Source organism: Hippopotamus amphibius, chromosome 8, assembly GCF_030028045.1.
Source record: "Hippopotamus amphibius kiboko isolate mHipAmp2 chromosome 8, mHipAmp2.hap2, whole genome shotgun sequence".
In the NCBI taxonomy this organism is placed as follows: Eukaryota; Metazoa; Chordata; class Mammalia; order Artiodactyla; family Hippopotamidae; genus Hippopotamus; species Hippopotamus amphibius.
In genome coordinates this window covers 120147069-120172434 of record NC_080193.1, presented here as the reverse complement: position 1 = coordinate 120172434, position 25366 = coordinate 120147069, and the positions used below count along the sequence as shown (strand labels likewise).

The window sequence follows — 25366 nt, the reverse complement described above, 5'->3', positions numbered from 1 at the left end:
GAAAAGGCAAAACTAGAAACCTTAACAAGATCAGTCATTGCCATGGTAAAGGGGGAATGAGGGAGGGAGCAATGAAAAGATGAAGCACATGGGACTTTTAGGGCAGTGAAACCAATGTGGATGATACTATAATGGCAGATTCATGGCATTATACATTTGAAAAGCTCATAAAATGTATAACACAACAGTAAACCATAATGTAGGCTATAGCTTTTAGTCAATAATAATGTACCAATATTGGTTTATTCATTGTAATAAATGTACCACACCTGATGCAAGATGTTAACAACAGGTGAAACGGTGGGTTTGGGGAAGGAGTATGTGGGAACTCTGTACTTCCTGTTCAGTTTTTTGTAAACCTAAATCTACTCTAAGGAATAAAGTCTATTGCTTTAAAAGAAATGAACAAACGAAAAATAACGGGGTTTAGTTTTCTCTCAAAAAGAATAGAGAGCTCTACAGTAGTTCCAGAAAGAAATCAGTCTATCGACTTACATCTCCATTTTAAGCATTTCTGACCAGTGAAAGATATAGAAATTCAGGATCCCATGTATACAAGTGAATTGGATCCTGATGGGTCCTAGACCAAATTTTGCCTCCCAGGCACTGAGATCTCTTTGCAACCAAAAACAGCTTAGAGCCCCTTTCTATTATGGACTGAATTATCAGTGTTCCCCCAAATTTATATGTTTATAGTCCTAAGCCCAGTACCTTAGAATGTGCTGTATAACAAAGGGAGATCAACTCGATGATGGGTGATATCTTAGAGGGCCAGGACAGGGAGGGTGGGAGGGAGTTGCGGGAGGCAGGGGATATGGGGATATATGTATAAATACAGCTGATTCACTTTGGTATACCCCAAAAGCTGGTACAAGAGTGTAAAGCAATTATATTCCAATAGTGAGCTTAAAAAAAAGAGAGATAATTAATGTTAAAAGAGATCATAGGGTGGGCCTTAATCCAATATGACTGATGTTCTTACAAGAAAAGGAAGAGATTCCAAGGTGTGTTCAAGCATAGAAAAAAGGTCATGTGAGGACACAGCAAGAAGTCAGCCATCTACAAGCCAAGGAGTGAGACCTCAGAAGAAACCAAACTTGCTAACACTTTGATGTTGCATGTCCAGTGTTCAGAACTGTGAGAAAATGTTTATTTAAACCACCCAATCTGTAGTATTATGTAATAGTTCTCTACTCTCACATTTTGACTCTACTAACTGCCATTATCACCATAATTAAAAATCCAATTTTCTAATTATTTTAAATTTAACATTTCATGCAAACCTGGAAATACCTTTGATTTTTAGATTTTTTTTCAGAAGTGGAAGTTCACTTCTTTCAAATACATAATGACACCAAACTGATGCCTTGAACAATGTGTTACAAGATTTGTTCCAGTGAATAAATGTCTGACTTGTGTGATAGTTTGGTGTAAGCTCTAGGCAGAGAAAAATTATCTTATACATTTTTATGTTCTCTACATAGCTAAATATGCCATTCCAAAATATAAGATTCTTGATAAATAAGAATTGCTTGATTGAGGTGAGATTAGGGCATTATGTTAAAATCGATTCTTATTAGACATCTTCATTATTATTTTGAAATCCTCTTAAAAATAAGTAATATTCAGAAAAATAAATTTCAAGTTTTAACTTAGAAAAGTTAATCCTGTATCTAACTTACCTTGTCTGAATATGAAAATTGTTTGTAGTTCCTGTATGCTCATAATCATGAATGGCAGCGGCAAAGACCATTGCTAGAATTTCCAGTTCAGTGAGCCAGTGCTATTAAATTAAAGAAAGAGTCCATCATATCCAAAAGCAGAGTCAATGTTGTCTTTCTATAAAAAATTTTTTTTATTGCATGCAGTATAAATCAATACATAAAATTGTTTTATGAATTTTAAATAATCTTTCGCTATTCCACCTCCATTAATTGTGCATCACGGATGTTTCATGAGATTGACAACTGTTTCATGGCTTGTAAGTTAAAATTCAGACTTTATAATTTTCCTTGTTAATTGGAAAAGAACTAATTTTCTATGATTTAAAAAGTGAACTCTAAGTGGATTTTGAATTTACAGCCTTACCAATTTGGGTTCTCATGAAATTATTTACAGTTCAGTGATTTTTAATACATAACTCATACAACATTAAAATGTCTTTTAGCACAACTTTCGTGGAAGGCCCTACTATGAGACAATTTTCCATCTACAAGTTGAAAATATTCACTTTGGGCATTAGAGAAACTAAATGTTTTTATATTTAGAGATTTAGAAGAGTTTCCAAGAATTTATCGTTTGCTCTTCATAATACATATATTCTATGACTATACCATTAAATTTAATAACAGTGAAAGAATAAATGTTTTCACATAAAATCCAGAGTATTGCTTCATATACATCGATTTTTTGTTGTTGTTGTTATCAATAGGATGGTTTTAACAAAATTTCTCTACTGTTATAAGTCCATTTAGGTAATTCAGTAGTTTATTCATCACTCCCATTTTGCATAACACTTTAACTGCACTGTTCAATATGATAATCACATGTCTATTTAAATTAAAAATAAATAAAATTAAGTAAAATTAAGTTCACTTTTTCAGTTGCAGTAGCCACATTTCAACTGTTCAATAGTGGCAAGTGGTTATCTTATAGAACAATGCAGATACAAAGCACTTCCAACACCACAGGAAGTTCCATTGGAGAGCACTGTAAGTAGGTGGTACTTGATGATGGGAATGCAAGATCCGAAATGATATGGAACTTGCTCTTAGTGATCTTATGCCATACACTTGAAGCAAAGACCTTGCACAAAGCAGCAGAAAAATATAATGTAAAGTACACGCACACTTGATGAAAACTCACAGAGTAAAGGTGTAGTAGAAGGGCAGATATGACACCTATTTGGTGCCTTTGGATCTTGGAAGAAGGATAGACAAAGATTTGTAACTAAAGGCAAGGTTGGGAATAGAGAGATTTTAAATATTGATAGAAAGAGTAATGTGGAATGATATTTTGGATGCCTGCATGGAAACTGAATTGCTAATAGTACAATTGTGTCAGAGAGTCAAGTGAAGTGAAATTGAAAAGAGAAGGTGGAGTATGAGAAAGAGTCGATAAACTACCTTGATTAGAGCTAATGAATTCAGATTTTGAATAAAAGGCAAGAGGAATCCAGTCCATGAGTCTAATAGTGGAGGTGACGTTGTTGAGTCTCATGGTTGCTAAAGGCACAGTCCTATTCATCTTTTCTCCTTTCATATAACCCATCATGGTATTTGGCACATAGAACGAACTTGACATTTGTCTGTTGAATTAAATTTCACCAGTTTTGCATTTTGAAGAGGTAATAGGGAATAGTGGAAAGAGACTGTGGAATCAGAGAATCCTGGTTTTAAATTAAGCCTTTGCTAATCCTCAGGCAAATAAGCTATTTACCCTCTCAGGCAGTTTCCATGAAAATAGAATTAGTGATCATTCCACTGTGGACTTTAAAAGAAATTTAAAGTTGATGTTTGTGCTGTGCCTATCACGTCTTATTATACAGTAAAATAGAGACTAAATGGCATTTTACTGAACTTATTACCTTAAATACACTTTAAGCTATTGAATCTGGAAAATAATAGTGAGCTAACATATCTTTGGTGATTGCAGTTCAAGAATAAATGCCTCACAGCTGAATGACTGAAGCAGAAATGATTTTCAGAACCAAGAAGAGTCGATATAACTAGTTGCACTGTGTCTATAGGTGCATTTAATTGTGAGTCATTAAAAGGAAGGAAATGACCTTATTAATGGCCTATATTACAGGCTGAACTGGGACTGAGCCTCCAATGTCCCCACTGAGATTGTGTAATTAAACACCATGAAATGAATAGCAACTGAAGTTAAACCAGATTTTGTAACCCCCAGAAATCTGTTGTTTTATTAAAGAAAATTATTAGAAAAAAAACACCCACTTTCTTAAGTATTTCCTATAGTTTATATTTAAGATTTACAGACTTACCTGTGATTTTTAAAAAGCAACATTCTATATCTACTATGATAATATAGAATATGAAGCTGCAAGTGTAAAAAAATTAAATTAGGAAGTCAGAGATGAATTTTAATTATAGGTTACTTTATATAAGTATTTAAAGTTATTATCTTCCTAGCTGTCAAAATTGATTATACGTTTCCTGTTTTTAGTCTCATTAATCTCTGCCTCCTATAAATAGTTCTTCCTTCATCAATTCATCTTATTTTTGCCACATTATAGTCTTAACAATTAAGTTTACATTATAAACTAGTTTGGGAAAAGAGAATCATTGAACATTCACACTTAACTGAAAAATACATCTATTTCATATTAGTCAAAGTAGAATTGGGGACTGATTTTTATGTCCTTATTTAACAACTCATTTTACACTGATGTTGAATGAGAACTCTAACTCAGAAAATGGTAGCTTTTTGTAAATGAATTTTGTAAATGACTCGTGAGGACAAGCCATAGACAATAAGTCTCAATCATATCATTCTTCCCAACTAGACCAGTGGTCAGTACATAACCTGAATCCTTCTGATTCCTAATGGGCAGAAATAGAGGGTTAAAATGAGGAGGCATGAGCCGTGAGGACGCTGAGCTTCATCTAAACTGTATTTTGCCTAGAGAAGTGCTCAGGCAGGCTTACTGTAAAATGCGCAGTCCTCAAATTATACCAGAGAGAGGTATTGACAGCCATCAGTGGCATGCACAATGTTGATGAAAAGAAAGAAGAGGAACTAACATTAACTGGACATTTTAGATAGATGGTTTCATTTAATTTTTATAACCACCCTGTTCATCATTTACTAGGTAAATGTTTTAAATCTTATTTGGCAGATAACACAGCAGGATCCTAAGGAAGTGAGTCAGTCTGCTGAAGGTCACGTGGCTCTCAAGTGGCAGAGAAGGAATTCAAACTAAAATCTGTCTGATTCCAAAATTTGTGTTCTTTCCACAGATCACAATATTCCTTCCTTCTGTGGATGACAATAGCCTTCATTATTCAAGGGAGGTAATATGCTGCATACATTCTTCTAAGGTTTCAAAAGCAGAATTTCTAGGTACTTTAACTGGATATACTGATGGGTAGAGAAGCTAATAAAGCTTTATGATGCAATTTTCACATCTGAATTATTTAATGTGTGTGTGTGTGTAAGACAGATAACGTATATGTGTATATGTATAGGGCTGGGAGAATTTTAGGTCAGAAAATCACATTGAAGTTCCCAGTGTGTCTAAAAGGGTATAATTAACAACCCCTTTAGCTTACATAATAGGTAAGGTTGGACCTTTTTTCTCTATCCCATTGAATATGGTGAGGTACTTTGCTACAACTTACCCAATACAGAAAGTGAGTATATTATAATAATATTAATATATAATGCACATAAGTTAATATGTAATAAATTAATAATAATTTTTACTAATAGCTATTATGTTTCAGGAACTAGGTTAGGTTTACACATATGATATCATTACTCCTCACTGTCACACTACAAGGTCGTATTATTACTAACCACATTTTAGTGACAAAGGAGCAGATGTGGAGAGCAAGTGAGCTAGGAAGTAGGCAAGTAGGGTTTTAAATCTATATTTGCTTGCCTTGAAAGCCCACAGTCTTTCTACTCTTCCAAACACTGTTGTATTGGAAGCCATTTACAAAACCAGAATTTCCACACATAACAGAGACATAGTGGCAAACTTCTGTAGACTGCAGAAAAATTAAGTCATTTCAGAGTGTGAGGGGCTATTTCTGGGTGTAGTTAGTGGACTACAAGTCCCAAAGGAATAGTTTTCGAGTTATCTCTCTTTTTTCTACTCAGCATTAGAGAGAACACAGTGCCAGGGGCCCTCAAATACAATTGTTCCCTTCTCAAGGCCCTCAGATGATTTCACACTCAAAGAGACACTTGGAAGTGGCTTGGCAGCATTCAGTAAAGCATTTGCCCTTTAGCAAATGGATCGAGCTACCACACACCCCTATCACTGTGGCATTACACGTGGCTACAAGTTAATCAAGTGACAAAAGGAGAGAGAGGGAGACAGAGGATGTCCTAGCATCAGCTCTGCACTGCCTACTCCCAGGCCTGAAAGTGTCCCAGTGTGACATTAACAAACTGAAGGACAATGGCTTCATTGCAATCCCTTTCAGGCAATGTTCTGTGAATATTTTGCAGGTGACAGGCTGCATCAGTCACCCGACAGTGCTGGGCTGCTACTGGAGTGCCCCATAAATGTCATGCTGATAAGACCATCCTGAAACAGAAGGGCATCGACTAAAACACTTAAGTAAGTGACCCTGTCTTCTCCATATCAAATCCTAGGGGTTTCAGCTAAATGAATACTTCCATAATGCTTTGTTTCTTTGTTTCAAAGAACCAACACATTTCTATATATGAAAATTAATACTCTTCTACTCCCCCTTCTTTTTAATCTAAAGTAAAGCTTATTAAAATAACTTGCAAAACATTGTCAAGCTGGCAGTGTAACCCAGTTTTAACAGAATAGCCAACTAATTGAAGATTCATTTTGCCTTTCCTTTCATTATCAATCATAGAATTTCTCATTAGTTTAAATGTGTTTTCCCAATCCTGACAACACTGACAGTCTCCCACCCGACTATTTTTGTAATGGCCAAACTAAGGGATAATAAAGACTCCACCAACACTTTTTTGGGTAAAGGATGAATAAATTTAGAAATAAGTGTTTAAACCAAACCTGCTAACATAGAGTGAAGTTGCATTTATCGTTAGCATTGCAAAAAGTGACTCTGTGATCTTTACTCACAACTTCAACTTCCTAGGAGTCATGCCAGGCTGGGCCAGATATCCCCAGTCTTCCAGAGAAGCTGGAATGGCATGTTAGATCCTGGAATAAGTCTTCCTTGCAAGTCTGAGGGTCAATTCCCACTGTGGATTTGAATTTCTCTGCTTACCCACCCCTCATCTGTTCAATGTCACCTTCAGAACAGAGGTTCCGGAGCTGTCTTTATTTGGTTCCCTTTACACGTTGGTACTTAAGCAAAAATGCATTGTAAAACAAAATCCTGGTTGCCTACAACCTGAAATGGCATATATCCTCTCATTGCACTTCATAATTAAAGCATATATATTTTTTTTTATCTAGAAGTAGGCATTGCTTTTCCATTCCACTTTGTTCTGAGGAAACTTAATTACTTCAGTTTCCATTTCAGACTAACATTTACATGTTTCATTTTTTCAGATAACTTTTCAAAGCCACGGAATTCAGGAAAGAGGAAATGCCAAGCAGGTCTAACCAGGAAGATGTTAAAGCAACTTTTTCAAGTGTGACAACATTTGCAGCTGTCAGGAGGCACTTTGTTTTTCACACTAATTGCCATACATATCAAGCCAAGAGAAAACAAAGAGTTCAAGAAACAGCTGTGACAATGAAGTCTTATTAAGCCAACAGAGCTTTAAAAGAATTTATGTGTATGTATGTGACCATGAACACATGCTAGAAAGAGAAACAAAGTCACATATACTACTTTTAAAAATCTTACAATATTTCAAAGCTGTATCTTTGAATTTTTGAGTTTCTACTTGTTATTGCGAACCTCGACTTCCCCCCTTTAAATGTCAAATCAGACTCCTGGAATGAATGGTCAGTGAACTTCAACCAAGGACCAAGTCCAGCCATGACTGCATTTGATTTGGCTCAATGGGCACATTTATACCTTAACTGGGTAATACCCATATTTACATCTTAAAAAGAGAAAACAAAGGTATAAAGTTAATGTCACATATAATTCAGCCGTCTAGAAGGTCACAAGAGTCATGCCTCTGCATCAGTGAAGGTTTTTGAGATTTTTGCCTCTTCCAAAGTAGGCATTAACATTAAAGCAGGTTATATTACTTAGTGATCCTGTCAATATAACACATACATCTATTGAATTGGTGGTGATATTCCAAGAAGATTCTTCATGAAAATCTCAGCTGAGCTCCCAGCTATTAGCCATTATCAACTGCCAGCCGTGTGAGTGAACCACTGTGGATGCCTTGCCCAGTGATGGCTTCAGATGTCTTTGGCCATAGTTGCTAGCTGGTCACAATCACACAGAGACCCCAAGTGAGAGCCTTCTAGTTAGGACCCTTCTAACCACAGAGACCCTTGAGAAATAATGACAAATTATTGTTTTAAGCCACTGAGGTTTAGAGTAGTTTGTTTTGGATAAACAGATCATTGGAACGTGGGGCAGCAGTGGATCTGAGCCCAAGGTATTGATGGATACACAACACTGAGGAGGCCAAAAAAGACGGAGAAGTAAAATAGATAATTTCTTCAGTCACTATGTGAGACACCTTTGGATGAATCACAGCAAAGGGATCTTATGTGTAGTAAATAACACATTGGATTCTGGAGAAAAATGTATACGATTCACTTCTGTATGCAATAAATTTGGAGAATCATGTACCTGTTGTAAGTTTTCAACATCTTCAGGACACCGCACCGTGGCCGTAAGGGCTTCACGTGGGACCATGTAAGGAATACAGTCTCTAGCGCAGAATGATGAGATATGGAGAAGTACTAGTTCCATAGATCTGAATGTCAATGACCCTTACCAATAAAAGGGATGTGGCTTCTGAAATCTAAACAGGTAGGCAATGTAAATTATAGGGTTTGGTGGACCATTCTACTTACATGCATTTTATGGTACTGCTTCAGCCTAGGTTGACACGTGAGGAATAAAAAATGTACTTAGATTCTGGGGATCTCACATGTCTCATATCTTTTTGAACCCATCCCAGTTTGGAACCTTTGGAAGGAAGGACTGCCCCTCCTTTTTCGTTTCTTGGAAGTCATCCTATGCTCTGAGACAGTGCAGAAATTCTAGGCAGTCTCAGACTTCCCATCACCTACTCATTGTTGCCCCAGGATTTGCACGGTTGAACCATTTATCCACTCATCAACTGATTCATTCAGATGCAAAGAGGAGGAAGAAGAATTTGGAAAAATTCACATGAATGATTTTCAAAAATCCTTATTAGGATTTGATTGTAATTAGCAATGCAAGTATGTAAAAGAGAAAAAGCTACTGAGGTCAGCCTGGGTCATAAAAGGAGGGAAGAGCAATACAGCTAACTTTTATTCCAGAGGCCTTTTCTCTAGCTCACTTTTCTGGGGGTTGATTTGTATGGGAAAAGGAATTTACAAGTGAAAAATGTTGTATAGTCCAAGTTTTGAAAAATTTGCAGTATATTTCCATTTGCTTCTGGAGATCTTTTTTCACTGAGTTAAAATATTTTTTGAAAATGTATATTATATAAACTCATTAACCTTCAAAAATCCAGAAGATTATTACTTATAATACTCTATGAGTATCAAAGAGACAATGAGAAGGGAATGGAATTTGATGATGCAAACTAACAAACTTCAGTTACGAAGACTTTCTTACCATGATACCTGTATGAAGCATTATGTAATGCACAGTTTGAGTGACATCAGCTGCATGTATCAAGTTGTGATATGGATTCTTGTACTTGCTGTAACCAACTTCTAAAGCTTCTGCAAAGGCAATTAGGCAAGAAACTGGAATCTGCAGAAAGTAATAATTAAGATTATATTTTGACCAAAAGAGTGGCATTGAATCAACATGAGCACAAAGACGTTTGGGATGGGACACATTAGTGAGTCAGATGTGGGCAGTAGTTTCTTGAAGTTAAATGTGGATTGTTCTGAAAAAACACTTCATTAACCTGTCAGCTTTCATTGCCGAGAAGGATTATAACCCCCAAGTGTTTAATTAAGATAGATGAAATAACAGTCTTCCCCATACAGCAATCTTTAAATTTTTATATCTTCTGGAGTCAAAAAAGAAGGCTAGTTCTTAAAAGGGGTAAAATTTTCCAATTACAACTGGTAAAGTCTAGTTTTCCTCTCAGTAATTCAAGGGGGTTAAAATAAATGACCTCCAGTAACTTCTAACTCTAAAAATACCACAAGTCCATAGATACAGACTCAGAAATCCGAATCAAGTCTGTTGCTGAGATGACTCTAAGTGAAGTTAATTAGAAGCTCCTTCATTTCAATTTAAGAAAAGCTACCAATAATGGTTCATTCTGCATTTTAGGAGAATCATATTTCTTTAATACGTAGATTCCAGTCTTTACATGAGTGTTCCGTGAATAATTCAGGGGGATGTTTGTATCTCGTTGGAATGAGGCTGTCCTGGTCTTATGATACCCCAGTGGATATATAGAAATGTCAGTGATTTGTGGAGAATGACTATGTCATGTGGTGAACTCATTTCCATAGTTCTGTAATCTGACAACCCAGAAACATTTTTGAATGAATTGATTAATGACTCAATGTTCTGCATTTTCATTCGTATTCAGATAACTCATTCTAAGGGCATTTTACTTTTGTTCCATGTTTCTGACCTTGAAACGGTTGATAAGATCATATCTGGTAAATAGTTCATAAATCATAAACTTCAGACTATGTTCTCCACTTGCTTCATTCAAGGCAAATACATCAAAAGACCATTTATCAACATCCTACAGGGGAAAAAAGTAAATATTTTAGATGGCAATATCATATGGTTCTGTTTCTTTCTGTGAAAAAATTCTTGGAAAGATCAGTCATCATACACCCAGCAGGTCAGATTTCAACATCAAACTTTATTTTTACCAGTGTCTGATGCGACAGGGACACTTAGGATTTATGGATCCACAAAAGTGAGGTCAATAATGCTTAAGACATTCCCCTTAGTCCCAAGGTTATCCAATTTGATGCAGTAAACTCGATAACTCTATAACACTGCCCTTATTCTTAGTCTTTCTCCAAATGCATGCCATAAATCATTTTCTCAGAGTGGGCTTCATTTTAAGGTGGAGCTGCAGGTTATGTGGGTGATATAATTGAGGGATAGAGGGAAGATAGCCCCAATTTATCTTTCTCACCCTCCCACCTGCTACATTGCTTGAAACATCTTTTTATTTATAATGCATTCAACTCTTTCATATTATACAGTAACAAAATATGTATATTCTGACAAGTGCTGGTACCATTTCAAAATTGAACTCAAGATCCACCTAAATAAAGCATGAAGAAGAAAACACAAGTATGTGTGTGTATGTATTGATATAGTTTGTTAGTGTAAATTGATCCTCATTTAAATCTACGTGTCATGACTTGAAACACATGACATTTTGTAAATGGTTAAAATATTTTTTACATTCCAATGTAAGCCACAGCAAAGACCTATTCTCATTTTTCTCCCAGTCATTTTAATGAGATTAGAAAATATGACTATTTGAGACTCTAAGATAATTGAAAATTTTTTACCTTTAATGTTACTATGACAGCTTCTGGATATGCCAAGCCAACCATGTGATAGGACTTTCTGTACATTCTGAAAAAGAAAAATAAGTATATCTCTAAAAATCAGAAGTTTTGAACTATTTCTTAAGAACAAAGAAAAAATTACATTTGACTTGTTTACCTTGTATCATTAGTTACAGCCTCCCTTGGTGGCAACAATGATAACTATTGTCACAGTTTATTAAGCATCTACAATGTGACAGATGCAAACAGTACTTTGTTTACTCACAACCACACACAAAGTCAATGTGATTTTAGTTTCTATGTAATGAGATCTTTCCCTAAACTTCATCTTATTATAAACAAACAAACAAACAAAAACAAAAACAAAAAAACCCACAACTGTCCTTTGCATGGGCAGCAACAACACATTTTAGCATGCACCATATCAATGACAACAGAGTAATCTTGTTTTTTGTCTATTTGTGTTCCAAAATTTTCAGTCTGGAAGCTGAATGTCATTGAAATATTTCCTTTATAGGTTTTCTTTTTTTTCACAAAATGAAAATTATAGGAGGGAACATGTAGTATCATCAGAATTTACAAAGCCTTATTTTTAAGTTAAAAATATTGGGGGAGACCATATTGACAAAAATTGCTTAAGTTTGTTCAAATTGTCATTTAATATTATTTAATAAAGATTATCCAGAAATAACAAGGATGTTGCCATTTTTATAAGAGCATCAATAACAAAAATATTTTTATTAATCAGTAATTTGTTGGAGTTTTCCATCTTGCAATGGACAACCAAGATGTCTTAAACCAAACATAAGAAAATCCTCCATTGATTCATGCAAAAATAGAATCAACATGATACCCTAATATATACAAATAGCAATAGGTTTCTAATCAGGACTGAAAGAAACATGATTCCTCCACAAACTCCTGTGAAGAAAGAATGTAATTGATTATTAATCATGTCCATTAATTTTTATATTGTTAATCCACAAGCAAGCTGCATTCCTAGACTATACTGCAGTAACTCCTCTTCCCCAGATGCTTGGACAAAACCACAATTTAATGATTATGTCATTAATTTATATTGGGGGTCAATGTAGGAAATACAAGAACATAAGAAAATATTCTGCATCTTTTATAAAACCACTAAGGGAGATACTAACCTTTTTGATTCAATGTATCTTATATTAAAAATCCTTAAGATATTGCTCAGTTTCTATGTGAAAGCTATCATTTTTTTTAAGATAATAAAAGCCAAGTAATTCTTCATGTTTTCTTTTTTAATCTTCACTTCTTGGACACTCAGAATTAAAATATTGTATTTACTTACAGAGAGACTAGGTTTCCTTAATAAAGTATCTTCCCATTTTATGACAGAGACCTTGTTACTTTATTACCATGTTCCCATTTTATGTTTATCTTAAATGACCTTAAATAATTTTTAAGTTTGGCAATCAGTTATAATAAAAAATTATCCTTATCCTCTGTCTCAATTAGAAGATTTCAGTGCAGCTTATAAGAAAAATACCTATGTTAATTACTCTACTGAGATAGGTATAATTATTCTAATCTTGCATGGCAAGGAAACTATTTAATCACACTATAAAAGGTCCAGAAAATAATTACTGTCAGTAATGATATTTAGTTCCTTTTTTTTTTTTTCAGAAGCAAATAGGCTTTTCTATCTATTTTTTGAATCATTACTGAAAAATGGAGGTATGGGGGAAATAGAAGGGTGATGGGTAAGGAAGTAAGAAGGTCAAGAATAAGGAACTTTAAAAATTAAGTAACTGAATCAGTGTGACTTCATGGCACAAAGGGCAGCTATGATGGAGCAAAGAGAACACAAGCTTTGGATCACAGGTTAGCCAATCACTAGCTGTGTGACCTCTGGAAAGCTATTTAGTGTCAGTCATCTGTAAAATGAGGATAATTACATGCTTTTTATGAAGAGTAAATGATATGAAGGCCTAGCATAATATTGTAAGTACTCGCTATAAGAAAGCCGTTATTAACGTTACTGTTCTCATCAATGCCATTGGCTCATACTCTGACGTTCTTCAAGGCTCTTTGGGCTCAGTGAGAACTCTGATGTTTCTTATACTTGGAGCAGGTTGAGAAATGAATATCCCTGTATGTTCTCATTGTATGGAATGTAAAGGAAGACAAGGAAGAAGATTACTCGTCCAAGGAGAAACTTCCCCATTACCATTTTCTAAGCCTATAATTGGGAATAGCATACTAGGATGAAAACTTAGAAGTAGAAAATTAGGATGGAAAATTAGGATGACTCATTCTGGAATGGAATGAATGTGGGAGAAGCCTTAATACAGTAGCCTCACACTTGAGTAAATAGTCAGCATATTACAAGCTGCTGAAAAAGAATAATGAATTTCCTGTTCTCATACAGGTGGTAAAAGTCTAACTAGAAATAGGGTGGATTATTTTCAGAAGATTTTTACTGTAGTCACAAAATATAATTCAAAAAGTTAAAACAAAACAAAACAACTATCTGATGCCAGACACTGTGCTAACCAAGAGACTGTTCACTGGAGAACAAGAAAAATTTGTGTTGCTTTTATAGGGTTTATTCAGTGGCAAAGAGGGACAATAAATAAATAATATATGACTAAAAACAGCACTAAATGCTATGAGGTAAACCACTGGTTGGGGCAGAGAAAGTGATGAAGAGTATACAGAGTAACCAGGAAAGGCCTCTGGAAAGATAGAAAGGGCTAGCCAGAGCGAAGCATGCGGAAAATCATTTCTGATAGAGGGAATAGCAGGATTACTAGTCTCAAGGGAAGAAAGCATTTAGGGCTATTCATGGAGTTGAAATCACACTAGTATATATACTCAGGTAAGGGTGAAGTAGCATTAGCTAAGTCTAGAAGGTAAAGGGGCCTAGCCATACAAAGCCATGATACAGAAGGGGGCCTTTAATACCAAGTAAAATGGTGTATCAAGTGAAATGGTAAAAACAATCAGATGGTTTTAAGCTTAAGAATGACAGAAACTAATTTATATTTTAAAAATCACTATAGGATGACTTGTTTAGAGAGAGCAATGAGGAAGAGGGGAGCCTAGTTGAAAGCTATTGTCATATTTCTGATGGCAGGTGACAGAGGCTTAGATTGGGGTTGCAGGAGCGGAGATGAAGAAGTGAATAGGTTCAGGGTACACTGGAGTAAGCAAATTGCCTGGACTTGTTGAGGTATTGATTCCTGGGAGGGGCTACTTGAGAAAAGTCTCAAGAAGGCTTTCTAACTTTCAAGATTGAAGATGATTATTTTTGAAAATTCAAGATAAACATATTCCACTCTGTTTATGCATTTACTAATGGGATTTCAAAAGTAATAAAAAAATTTTCATTTCCTTGTGTTTTTAGCACATTGATTTCTTCAAGACTTCTTACTAATTTAGTTACCTTAAGTACATTTTGATATTTCTGTGTAGCGTATGAAAAAAAAAGTGAAAGTTTAACATGTCAATATATTCACAGAATTTGTGTTTGATTTTTCTATTTAATGGGAGTGGAATTTAGTTGTTTCACTTTTATAATTTGCATTTCTTTTCAGTTTGCCAAGTTCTGCAATATTTTCTTAAACAAAAAAGACAAAATATACATTCCTTCAGGAAAGCAAACATGCTCTCTTTTATCTCTGATTCTCTCACTGACTTTCTGAACTATGATTTAGATGTTTTCAAATTGATATTAAGGGAAATCAACAATGTCATACACTTGCCTAAGTTGTTTTAAAAAATAGGAACATAATTACAAAAATCATTTCTCTCCAGCCCTCCTTACCTCTCTGTTTCAGATTTCCGGTCCCACCTGGCAGATTTGGGAGCAGTTTATGCACTAGGGGTTGGGGTGGGAGGGTCATCTCACCTAACTAATCAGGCTTGTTATGCTCACAATACTTATTATGAGGGGTCTCTTATCAAAGCCAATTAGATATAGTCAAGTAATACTCAAAATAATGTGAATAACCGCTGAGTGGTTGTTATTTTCAGGCATAAACCAAGATCCTAGATGCTTTGTGTCTTATGGTTATAATACATCTTTAAATCACATCGAATACTTCTTGCAATGCATTGTCATTTAGTTTTTTAGAAATCTAAGAATGCTTCTTGTTGTTCCGTTAGCAGAGGAAAATGAAAGTTTATAAAATTCATTACAGGTAATGACTAGAGATGTCTGAAGATAAAAAATGATGTGGTCTCCCTTAAATTTAATTTTAAATGCATTGATAAAATGCATTGATCCTTTGTTCCTCAATTTCATTTGTTTCAAAAATGTTGAAATAACCTTTTTATGTGCAATTTAATATAATATGATTGTTTTTTAATCTAAAGATTTCTAAGAACTAGTTTTCAACATTGTCAGATAGGTTTATTTCAAGTCCTTTTGTAGTTTTAGATAGGAAACATCTTGTTTCCAGAGAGAAAAATAAGCTGTGTTCTTAAAGGCTAAAGGATGTAAAATTGGGTCATATTAACATGTATTTCACGTTTGAAACTCTGATGATTTGACTTGGTGCTTCTAGGGGCCAGCAAGTGACAGAAATGCTTCAATGACAGAAAGGTTGAAAAGCTCTTCAAGGAACATGGACATGAGAGAGCTTTTTTTCCATGATGGTAAGAGGATGGTCTTTACTCTTTAGTGCAGAGAAAAGCCCTGCTTGATTTTGGTATGTAGTATAGAACTTATTTTATCAGATATTATATTGTCTTTGGGTAAAATTAGGTGTATAGCATATGAATGTATTATAATTATTTTTAAATAGTTATTCACAAAAGTTCATTTGAGGAGAATGGTCATTCAAATGTCTCTGCTTTTAGTCTTTATGTCAATTTAAAAATAAATAAAATAATAAATCCAGGACAAGATGTTTTTTTGTTATAGGTAATTTCATCATAAAGTCCTAAATCTGTTCATTCCAGGTATACTTATGATTAGAGTTTTCCTCAATAAATAAAATATAGGACTCTCATAACTTTGATATAGTAAGTATATTTGCTGCCTTTAAATTTTGTCTTGAGATACCAACAATTTAACTTACCTTTCCACAAAAATTCCAGCTTGAACAGCATGCACAATGCTCCGAAATCTTGGTTTTTCCTCAGATTTCTTTTTCATCATCCCCATTTTCCGTGTAAAGGTAGAAGCCAACCAGTCCCGGACTTCTGATGGGACCGAATCCGACTGAATGTCACTGAGCTCATCATCAGTATCCAGCAGTCTTCTACAAAAATTTATAGTGATTAAACTTTAGGAAAAAGTGAAGAAAAACTAAAAACAAGCATGGCGATGGGATTTAAAGTATAGCAAGTCACTCTCTGATCATCTTTTAATATGAACTATTTTAAAAAATGATTGTGTTACTATTTGGAAAGCTCTGAATTTCTCAAATTGGTCATCTTCTGAGGGCAAAGACTAATGCACTTGAATATTTGAAGATTCCCAAACATTTAAGTACAATGATATCAGTCTGGAGATATTGATTGTTAAGGTATTAATATATCATTCAATAATGAATAAAACTAAGATAAGATAGGGAAGAGAGTTTGTAAACAGATGTCTGTCAAGGGAAACAACTGGAATGAAAAGACAAAAGGGGAGTTGAAGATATAAAAGCTGTCATATTTAATAAGCTTGTGTATATTGAGTACAGAAAGTGCACGCTACTTGAATAAGGCTTTGGAGTTCACAGAAGTCATTCACATGTGTTAGTTTATTTGGTGGGTATCCCTAAATTTTAGGAAAATAATAACCTAAATACTCTAAAAGATATTCATTCTGATATCAGCATCACAGATGAAAAAGTGAAAAAAAAAGAGGTGAAAATAAATGGATTATTTTGAAAACTAATTTTAGGTGATTTAGCCAGTGTCAAGTGGAAAAGGTAGAGTAAATGCTGTCTTGAGAGTGGAGATTTGATGGGCTTAGAACTGCTGGCTGAGGAAATCAGCTATGTGAGGAAGAAGTGACCAGGAGCTGAGAGCACTGCCCTGCCACTCTCCTGTATGAGCCCCAGATACATAACGTTGATAGGACTGACAAGTAACAATAGGTGCATTAAGGCTGGGCAGCTCCAGTGATTCAGACCTTCCTTAAGGCCTGAACTGGCAAAATAGTGTGAAAGGCTCCCCACAAAATACAAAAGGGACTTTACAGAGCAATTGAGCTTTGCCTCCAGGAAGAACACAGGCCAGCTTTGCCAGTCACTTGACTAGGATTTTTCCCTTGTTCGTGCACCAATTTAATAACTCAGAGCTATTTTGGGCACACTGTAGCTTTGACCTTTGGGTTCCATTTGCTTTGGTAAATTTCTTTGCACAGAGTGAGGATCCGAGAGAGCAGGGATCAAGGAAAGGGCAAAAAAGGAGGAAATTCACCCAAAGCACCAAAAACTACCAAAAAGAGGCTCAAAAGATAATATGACTTCCGCTATATGCTACCGTTTTTTATAAATGTTCAGATGTCAGTCATTTGCCGATATTTATTTTTCAAGGTATTAAATAAATGGGAATGCATTTATAAAATGCCTTATTGATAAATATACACAACTTAAGTGCTGGAGTTATGAGACTACATGTATACATATGAAGATAAAAAAGACACAGTTGGAAGTTAACATTGATTAATACTTACCCTAAATCATATTTAATTCTTATTTGGCTCTTATGTTTGGATGATTTTGGTTTATACTTAACACATGGACAGCGTAATTCAAAGCAAAATATTTTTTTTCTCCTTTTGTCCATTTAAAATTAGATTCCTTAGCCAATTACAGCAAGATACTACACTACATGGTTTGAAAATGTCAGGGCTTATGCCATTTCTATTATTATTGAATATGCCATTCTTATTATTCCTTATGCAGTGATCAAACATAACCACAGAGCAGGACAGGTGGAATGGGAATCATTGTGCTGTAATCCTGTGATGTCACCGTGCTCCAGGAATTCTACTGCTGCCTTGTTTTATCAGATACTCTAAGTAGAATGACAGACACATAGTAAATGTTGCCTATTGCTCCTCTGCAAATATGATATGGATGACTTTAGGGCTATATGTCCTAAAATCATAAATTATCCATGACAGATCATCAGACATGACAAAATCAGCATATGGAAATGAGAGTTCATATGGGGATGTGGTACTCAGGAGTTTGGCAAATCTTAGTCATGATGCATAATGTTCTTTATTGAGAAAGAAGTAACATATAATTTTAGGGAAAAAAGAGTGATAGAGATTAATTAATGAAGATAGAAATAAAGGAAGAGAGTGCATAAAGAGAAAAACATGAAATATTTTATTGTATAACTAAAAAAGGCAAATCTTGAAAAAACAACAAATATCTCTGTGATGGTTAATTTTATATATTCACATGGCTAGGTTATGAAGCTCAGCTGTTTGGACAAACACCAGTCTAGATGTTGCTGTGAAGGTAGATTTTAGATGTGATTAAAATTTAAATCAGTAGACTTTGAGTAAAGCAGACTACCCTCCATAATGTGAGTGGGCCTGATACAATCAATTAAAGACCTCAAGCAATAGGTGGAGGTCCCTCAAAGAAGAAGGAATCCTGCCTCTAGACTACTTTCAGACTCAAGATTGCAACATTTATTCCTGTAAGAATTTCCAGCCAGTGTCAGCCTCCTTTAAAGTATGTCAGAGCATGTCAATGCCTAATTCACATAGCCCAGGCAGCTCACCACAAACTATGTCTCTACCTTCATCCTTTTAACAATTTCCCCCTTATTCATTTTGCTTTGGCAGTGCTGGCCTCCTTGCTATAGTTAAACCTGCCAAGTTTGCTTCTGCTCAGGGGCTTTGCACTTGCTGTTCCCTCTGCTTAGAGTCTCTTTTTCAAGATGTGGGGATCTTTTTTCCTCACTGCATTCAGGTAGAAAGGGCTTCCTTAACTCCCCTACTCAAATAGTAAACACTTTTATTCTCTTTATCCTTCTATAGACTTCTTCTTAGCAATTACCACTGCTGATGTTACACCATGTATTTGTTAGTTTGTATATTCATTTTATACTTTATCCACTAGAGAAAAAGATGGCGGCGAAGTAGAAGGACGTGGAATGCATCCCTCTCCACAGATGCATTGGGAATGCACCGAAGGACACAATAATTCCCACAGAGAACCAGCTGAACACCAGCAGACAGCCTCAGACACCAGAAAGGACCGCAAGGAGCCTGACATAACCGGTAGGGAGGCATCTACGAAGGCTCAAAGAGGGTGAAGCGGTGGAGCTGTGGCAGACGGGAGGGAGTGAGAAACACATGGAGGGTCCGCACGGCAGCTCAGCGTTCCCGGACCCAGACGTTGATTCACAGCTGAACAGAGGGTCCGGGAGCGGGAGCGTGGGAACCGGAGTGCTGGTTCAAGGTGAGAAACATTGTTGCCGGTAGGGTGATGGACCCAGAGGACAGGAGGGAGGAGGTCCACAGAGAGGAGTGCCCGTCCCTGAGAGCTGCCCGGCCATGATGGCGGCTGGAGGCTGCAGGCTCACGGGCGGGGGGGGGGGGGGGGGGGGGGAGGAGCCTTGGGCGTAGCCTCCCTCTCTCTTTTGGCGCCTCTGCAACAGGCAGTGGAGAGATGCCCTGTGGGCCACCTAAGGTGCTCAGGGATAACAAGTACCCTCAGGCCCTCGGGTGGGGCTGGATTAAAACCACTTGGATCACAGGCAGCAGGGAGGCTGCCGAGAAAAAAAAAAAAAAAAAAACCCAAGAGAGGCCCAACTCTAAGACTTTCTGTTTACACCTGAGCCACCGGTGTCCCTCTGCAACAGGCACCTCCAAGCCCGACTGAAACGACAGTGCGCCACTGCTCACTCACTCCCAGGGAAAGGAGCCACTATTGTACCCTCTCCCTCCCCACACACCCCACACACCAACACTTACAGACGAACAATAAAGGAACTGCTGCTGGTCACAGAATAATGCAAAAAAACCCAAGGCAAGTAGAAGGACACTTACAGCTGAGACTCCAAGGAAACAGAAATATTAGTATCAATCCTATTGAACTGGTCCATTCTGGGATCAGTTCTGGATTTTTTTTTTTTCTTCTCTTTTTTTTTTTTCCCCTTATTAATTACAATCTTAGTCCCAAGGAATCTATAAGTTTTATAACATAATTTTTTTAATGATATTTTTTATTCTATTTTTATTTTTTTTGTCTTTTTATATACCTCTATATCTAGCTAAGTTTTTGGTAGTACAGACAATATATCTCTCATACTTTCCTTTCATCCCTATCTTTTATACATTTCTATTCCTCTCTTTTTATTTGCATATTTCCAATCACACTACGCTCTTCTGTTCCCCTTTCTTCCAGCCATTTTAAGTTTATTTTATCTTAACATACTTATAAGCAACACTATTGATCTGCTCAGACCCCTTGCTCTATTCTCCAGATGACACACCACCTTGGTATTTAATATTAGGTTTTTGTCTTTATCTTAGTTCTTAGTACAATTGTCTAATTTCATTCTAAGAATCTCCATTCTGTCTGGTGGTACTCTAGCTCTTTTCTATATTTGATCCTAGCTTACAAAATCTCGCTGGATTAGTGTTTGTATGTGTAAGGTGTTTATTTGTTTGTTTGTTTGCTTTCGCTTTTGTCTCTGATTTGTTCTGTTTCAGTTGTCAATTTCTGTTGGGTTTCTCTCTGAATATCTTATAGCACACTGGGGTTCTGTCAGGTCTTTCCAGAGCCTTATGTCCTAATGGATTCAGTAATTCTGTGTCTTACACATGTATGTGTTTCCTAGGCTTAGTATTTGTTTAATCCAATACTGGGACATTAGTCTGAGGCTTGGACAGTCTTCTATAAACACCTCTATCGCCAGGACAAGCAACCCCAAAAGTTTGGACAACCATGAGGAAACAAAGAAACACCATGCAGTCAAAGGAGCAGGAAAAACCCCCACAAGACCAAATAAATGAGGAGGAAATAGGAAAAATGCCTGAAAAAGAATTCAGAGTAATGATAGTAAAAGTGATACAAAATAGAGAAAGTACAAGAAACAGTTCATAAGAACTCAGAAAAACAAACAGCAATGGATAACAAAATAACTGAAATTAAAAATACTCTAGATGCTATAACCAGCAGAATGACTGAGGCAGAAGAACAAATAAGTGAGTTGGAAGATAGAATGGGGGAAATAACCACCACAGAGCAGGAAAAAGAAAAAAGAATAAAAAGAATAGAAGACAGTCTCAGAGACCTCAGTGATAACATTAAGCGTACCAACGTTCCAATTATAGGCATCCCAGAAGAAGAAGAAACAAAGAAAGGGTCTGAGAAAATATTTGAAGAGGTTATAGTGGAAAACTTCCCCAACATGGGAAAGGAAATAATTCACCAAGTCCAAGAAGCACAGAGAGTCCCATACAGAATAAACCCAAGGAGAAATACACCAAGACACATATTAATCAAACTAACGACAATTAAACACAAAGAAAAAATATTAAAAGCAGCAAGAGAAAAGCAACAAATAACATATAAGGGAAAACCCATCAGGATAACAGCTGACCTTTCTACAGAAACTCTGCAGGCCAGAAGGGAATGGCAGGATATACTGAAAGTCCTGAAAGAGAGAAACCTACAGCCAAGAATACTCTACCCAGCAAGAATCTCATTCAGATTCCACAGAAAAATCAAAAGCTTTCCAGACAAGCCAAAGTTAAGAGAATTCAGCACCACCAAACCAGCCTTACAACAAGTGCTAAAGGAACTTCTCTAAGTAGGAAACACAAGAAAAGGAAAACACCTACAAATACAAACCCAAAACAATTAAGAAAATGGTAATTGGAACACACATGTCAATAATCACTTTAAATGTAAATGGATTAAATGCTCCAACCAAAAGACACAGACTGGCTGAATGGATACAAAAACAAGACCCTTCTATATGCTGCCTACAAGAAACCCACTTCAGACCAAGGGATACATATAGACTGAAAGTAAAGGGATGGAAAAAGATATTCCATGCAAATGGAAGTCAAAAGAAAGCTAGAGTAGCAATACTCATATCAGACAAATTAGACTTGAAAGTAAAGACTATTAAAAGAGACAAGGAAGGACACTACATAATGATCAAGGGATCCATTCAAGAAGAACATATCACAATTGTAAATATGTATGCACCCAACATAGGAACACCTCAATACATAAGGCAAATGCTAACAGCTATAAAAGGGGACATCGACAGGAACACAATTATAGTGGGAGACTTGAACACCCCATTTACATCAATGGACAGATCATCCAAATAGAAAATAAAGACACACAAGCTTTAAATGACACATTAGACCATCTCGACTTAACTGATATTTATAGGACATTTCATCCAAAAATGACAGAATACACCTTCTTCTCAAGTGCACACAAAACATTTTCCAGGATAGATCACATCTTGGGTCACAAATCAAACCTCGGCAAATTCAAGAAAATTGAAATCATATCAAGCATCTTTTCAGACCACAACGCCATGAGACTGGATATCAATTACAGGAAAAAAACTGCAAAAAATACAAACACATGGAGACTAAACAATTCACTATTAAACAACCAAGAAATCACTAAAGAAATCAAAGAGGAAATCAAAAAATATCTAGAAATAAACGACCAAGAAAACACAACAACCCAAAACCTATGGGACGCAGCAAAAGCAGTTCTAAGAGGGAAGTTTATAGCAATACAGTCCTACCTTAAGAAACAAGAAAATGATCGAATAAACAACCTAACCTTACACCTCAAACAATTAGAAAAAGAAGAACAAAGAAACCCCAAAGTGAGCAGAAGGAAAGAAATCATAAAGATCAGAGCAGAAATAAATGAAAAAGAAAGGAAGGAAGCCATAGCAAAAATTAATAAAACTATACTTTATCCACTAGACTATAAAGATCTCGAGATCAGAGTGTCAGTCTGTTCTTGTGCACTGTTGTATCACCAGCATCTACAACAGTGCATGGCACAGACTTCGGGAATCAACACGTAGAAATATTTACACTAAACTATTACAAGTGATTACCTTTGGGGAGTGGAGGGAGGATGGAGATGGTGTAAGAAGTTTTAGTCTTTTAGAGTCCCGTATTATTTGATTGATAAGAACAGCAGCATCCTGGGAGTAGCTCACTGTTGCCAATCATCTCTTCATTGCCTTTATGTTAATTTGTCCTTGAACAATCCCTTTACAATTTTTGAAGCAAATTATGGGGAAATGTATATTTGACATGAAAAAGATATTAGACATTTTTCTGGATTAAGGACTTAAATGTAAGACTGGATACTGTAAAACTCCTAGAGGAAAACACATCAGAACACTTTTTGACATAAATTGCAGCAATATCTTTTTGGATCCATCTCCTAGAATAATGGAAATAAGAACAAAAAAAACAAACAGGACTAATTAAACTTAAAAGCTTTTGCACAGCAAAGAAAACCATAAACAAAACAAAAGGACAACCTACAGAGTGGGAGAAAATATTTGCAAATGATGTGACTGACAAGAGATTAATCTCCAAGATATACAAACAGCTCATACAGCTCAAAAAAGAAAAAAAAAAACCCACCAAAATCCAAAAACCAAATAACCCAATCAAAAAATTGGCAGAGGATCTAAATAGACATTTCTCTAAAGATGATATATGGGTGGCCAAAAAGCACATGAAAAGATGCTCAACATCACTAATTATTAGCGAAATGTAAATCAAAACTACAATGAGGTATCACCTCATGCCAGTCAAAATGGCCATCATCAAAAAGTCTACAAATAATAAATGCTGAGGAGGATTTGGAGAAAAAGGAACCCCCCTACACTGTTGGTGGGAATGTAAATTGATGCAGCCACTATTCAGAACAGTATGGAGGTTTTTTAAAAAACTGAAAATAGAGATAACCATATGATCCTGAAACCCCACTCCTGGGCATATATCTGGAGAAAACCATAATCTAAATATACCTGCATCCAAATGTTCATTACAGCACTGTTTATTTTACAATAGCCTAGACATGGAAACAACCTAAGTGTCCATCAACAGATGAATGGCTAAAGAAGATGTGGTGTATTTATACAATGGAATATTACTCAGCCATATAAAAGAACCTAAAGGGAAAAGGATTTGAAAAAAAAGACATATGTATGTATTACTGAATCACTTTGCTGTACACCTGAAACTAACACAGCAATGCGTATCAACTATACTTCAATAAAAAAATGTAAAAAAAGAAAAGATATTACACATTTTTAATAGCATTTTGAATTAATGGCCCAGGAAAGAAACATTTTTAACATCGTATGCACCATTTATATGACTTCAGCCAAGGACGTCAATATCTCTAAGTATCAATACTAACTCTTTTAGGCTCATTTATCAAGTAGAGTATGGTAAGAAATTCCTAACAAAGACACAAATAATTTGTATCAAACTACTTAAGATAATTATTCAAGTTTGGATAGAAGAAAGTTGCAAGGCAGGTGGATGAAACTTAAATTTAAACGAATTAAAAAAATAAACCGACATACCTAATGGCACATATTTGTCCTCTATTCTCCCTTATTCATTTTCCCATTCCCTGTCATATGAGCTGTACTCTTTCTTCTTCTGAGCACCACAAGGAGCTCTTCAGATTTCATCTGACCATGCTAGATAGGGCAGGAATCAAAACTATAGTATAATATCAAATAGTAATCCTGGGCTTTTGTTAGAGAATCATCAGAAACAATTTTTCTATACATTTATCTACGACGTGAAGATATCTAAATACTTATATGAGATTATGTAAAACATATGTAAAACATATCAGACTACATTCTGCCCCCATTTCATTTCTGACATAAATTTGTGCACGTAGCATGATAAAATGGGATCTCAAATACAATAATGAATCTTGCTTCCAAAACATCTAACAGGTCGATTGCTCTTCATCATAGGTTTGGATGGCAGGGTGAGTAGAATTGTTTACTTTGTGAGGCTTCTTACAGATGAAGACTTTGTGTTTAAGAAACTTACAA

The 25366-nt window shown here is 35.7% G+C and overlaps 1 protein-coding gene across 1 annotated transcript in view; it reads right to left on the bottom strand.

Moving 5' to 3' along the window:
- Positions 1-25366, bottom strand: part of PDE1A (phosphodiesterase 1A) — a 340367-nt gene that overhangs the window by 64458 nt on the left and 250543 nt on the right. Inside the window, exons 3-7 of the mRNA XM_057746597.1 lie at positions 16393-16575; positions 11333-11399; positions 10426-10542; positions 9441-9581; positions 1683-1783 (exon numbers count right to left, since the gene is read on the bottom strand). Of these exons, the coding sequence (XP_057602580.1) occupies positions 1683-1783; positions 9441-9581; positions 10426-10542; positions 11333-11399; positions 16393-16575 (609 nt within the window). The remainder of the gene's footprint in view (positions 1-1682; positions 1784-9440; positions 9582-10425; positions 10543-11332; positions 11400-16392; positions 16576-25366) is intronic.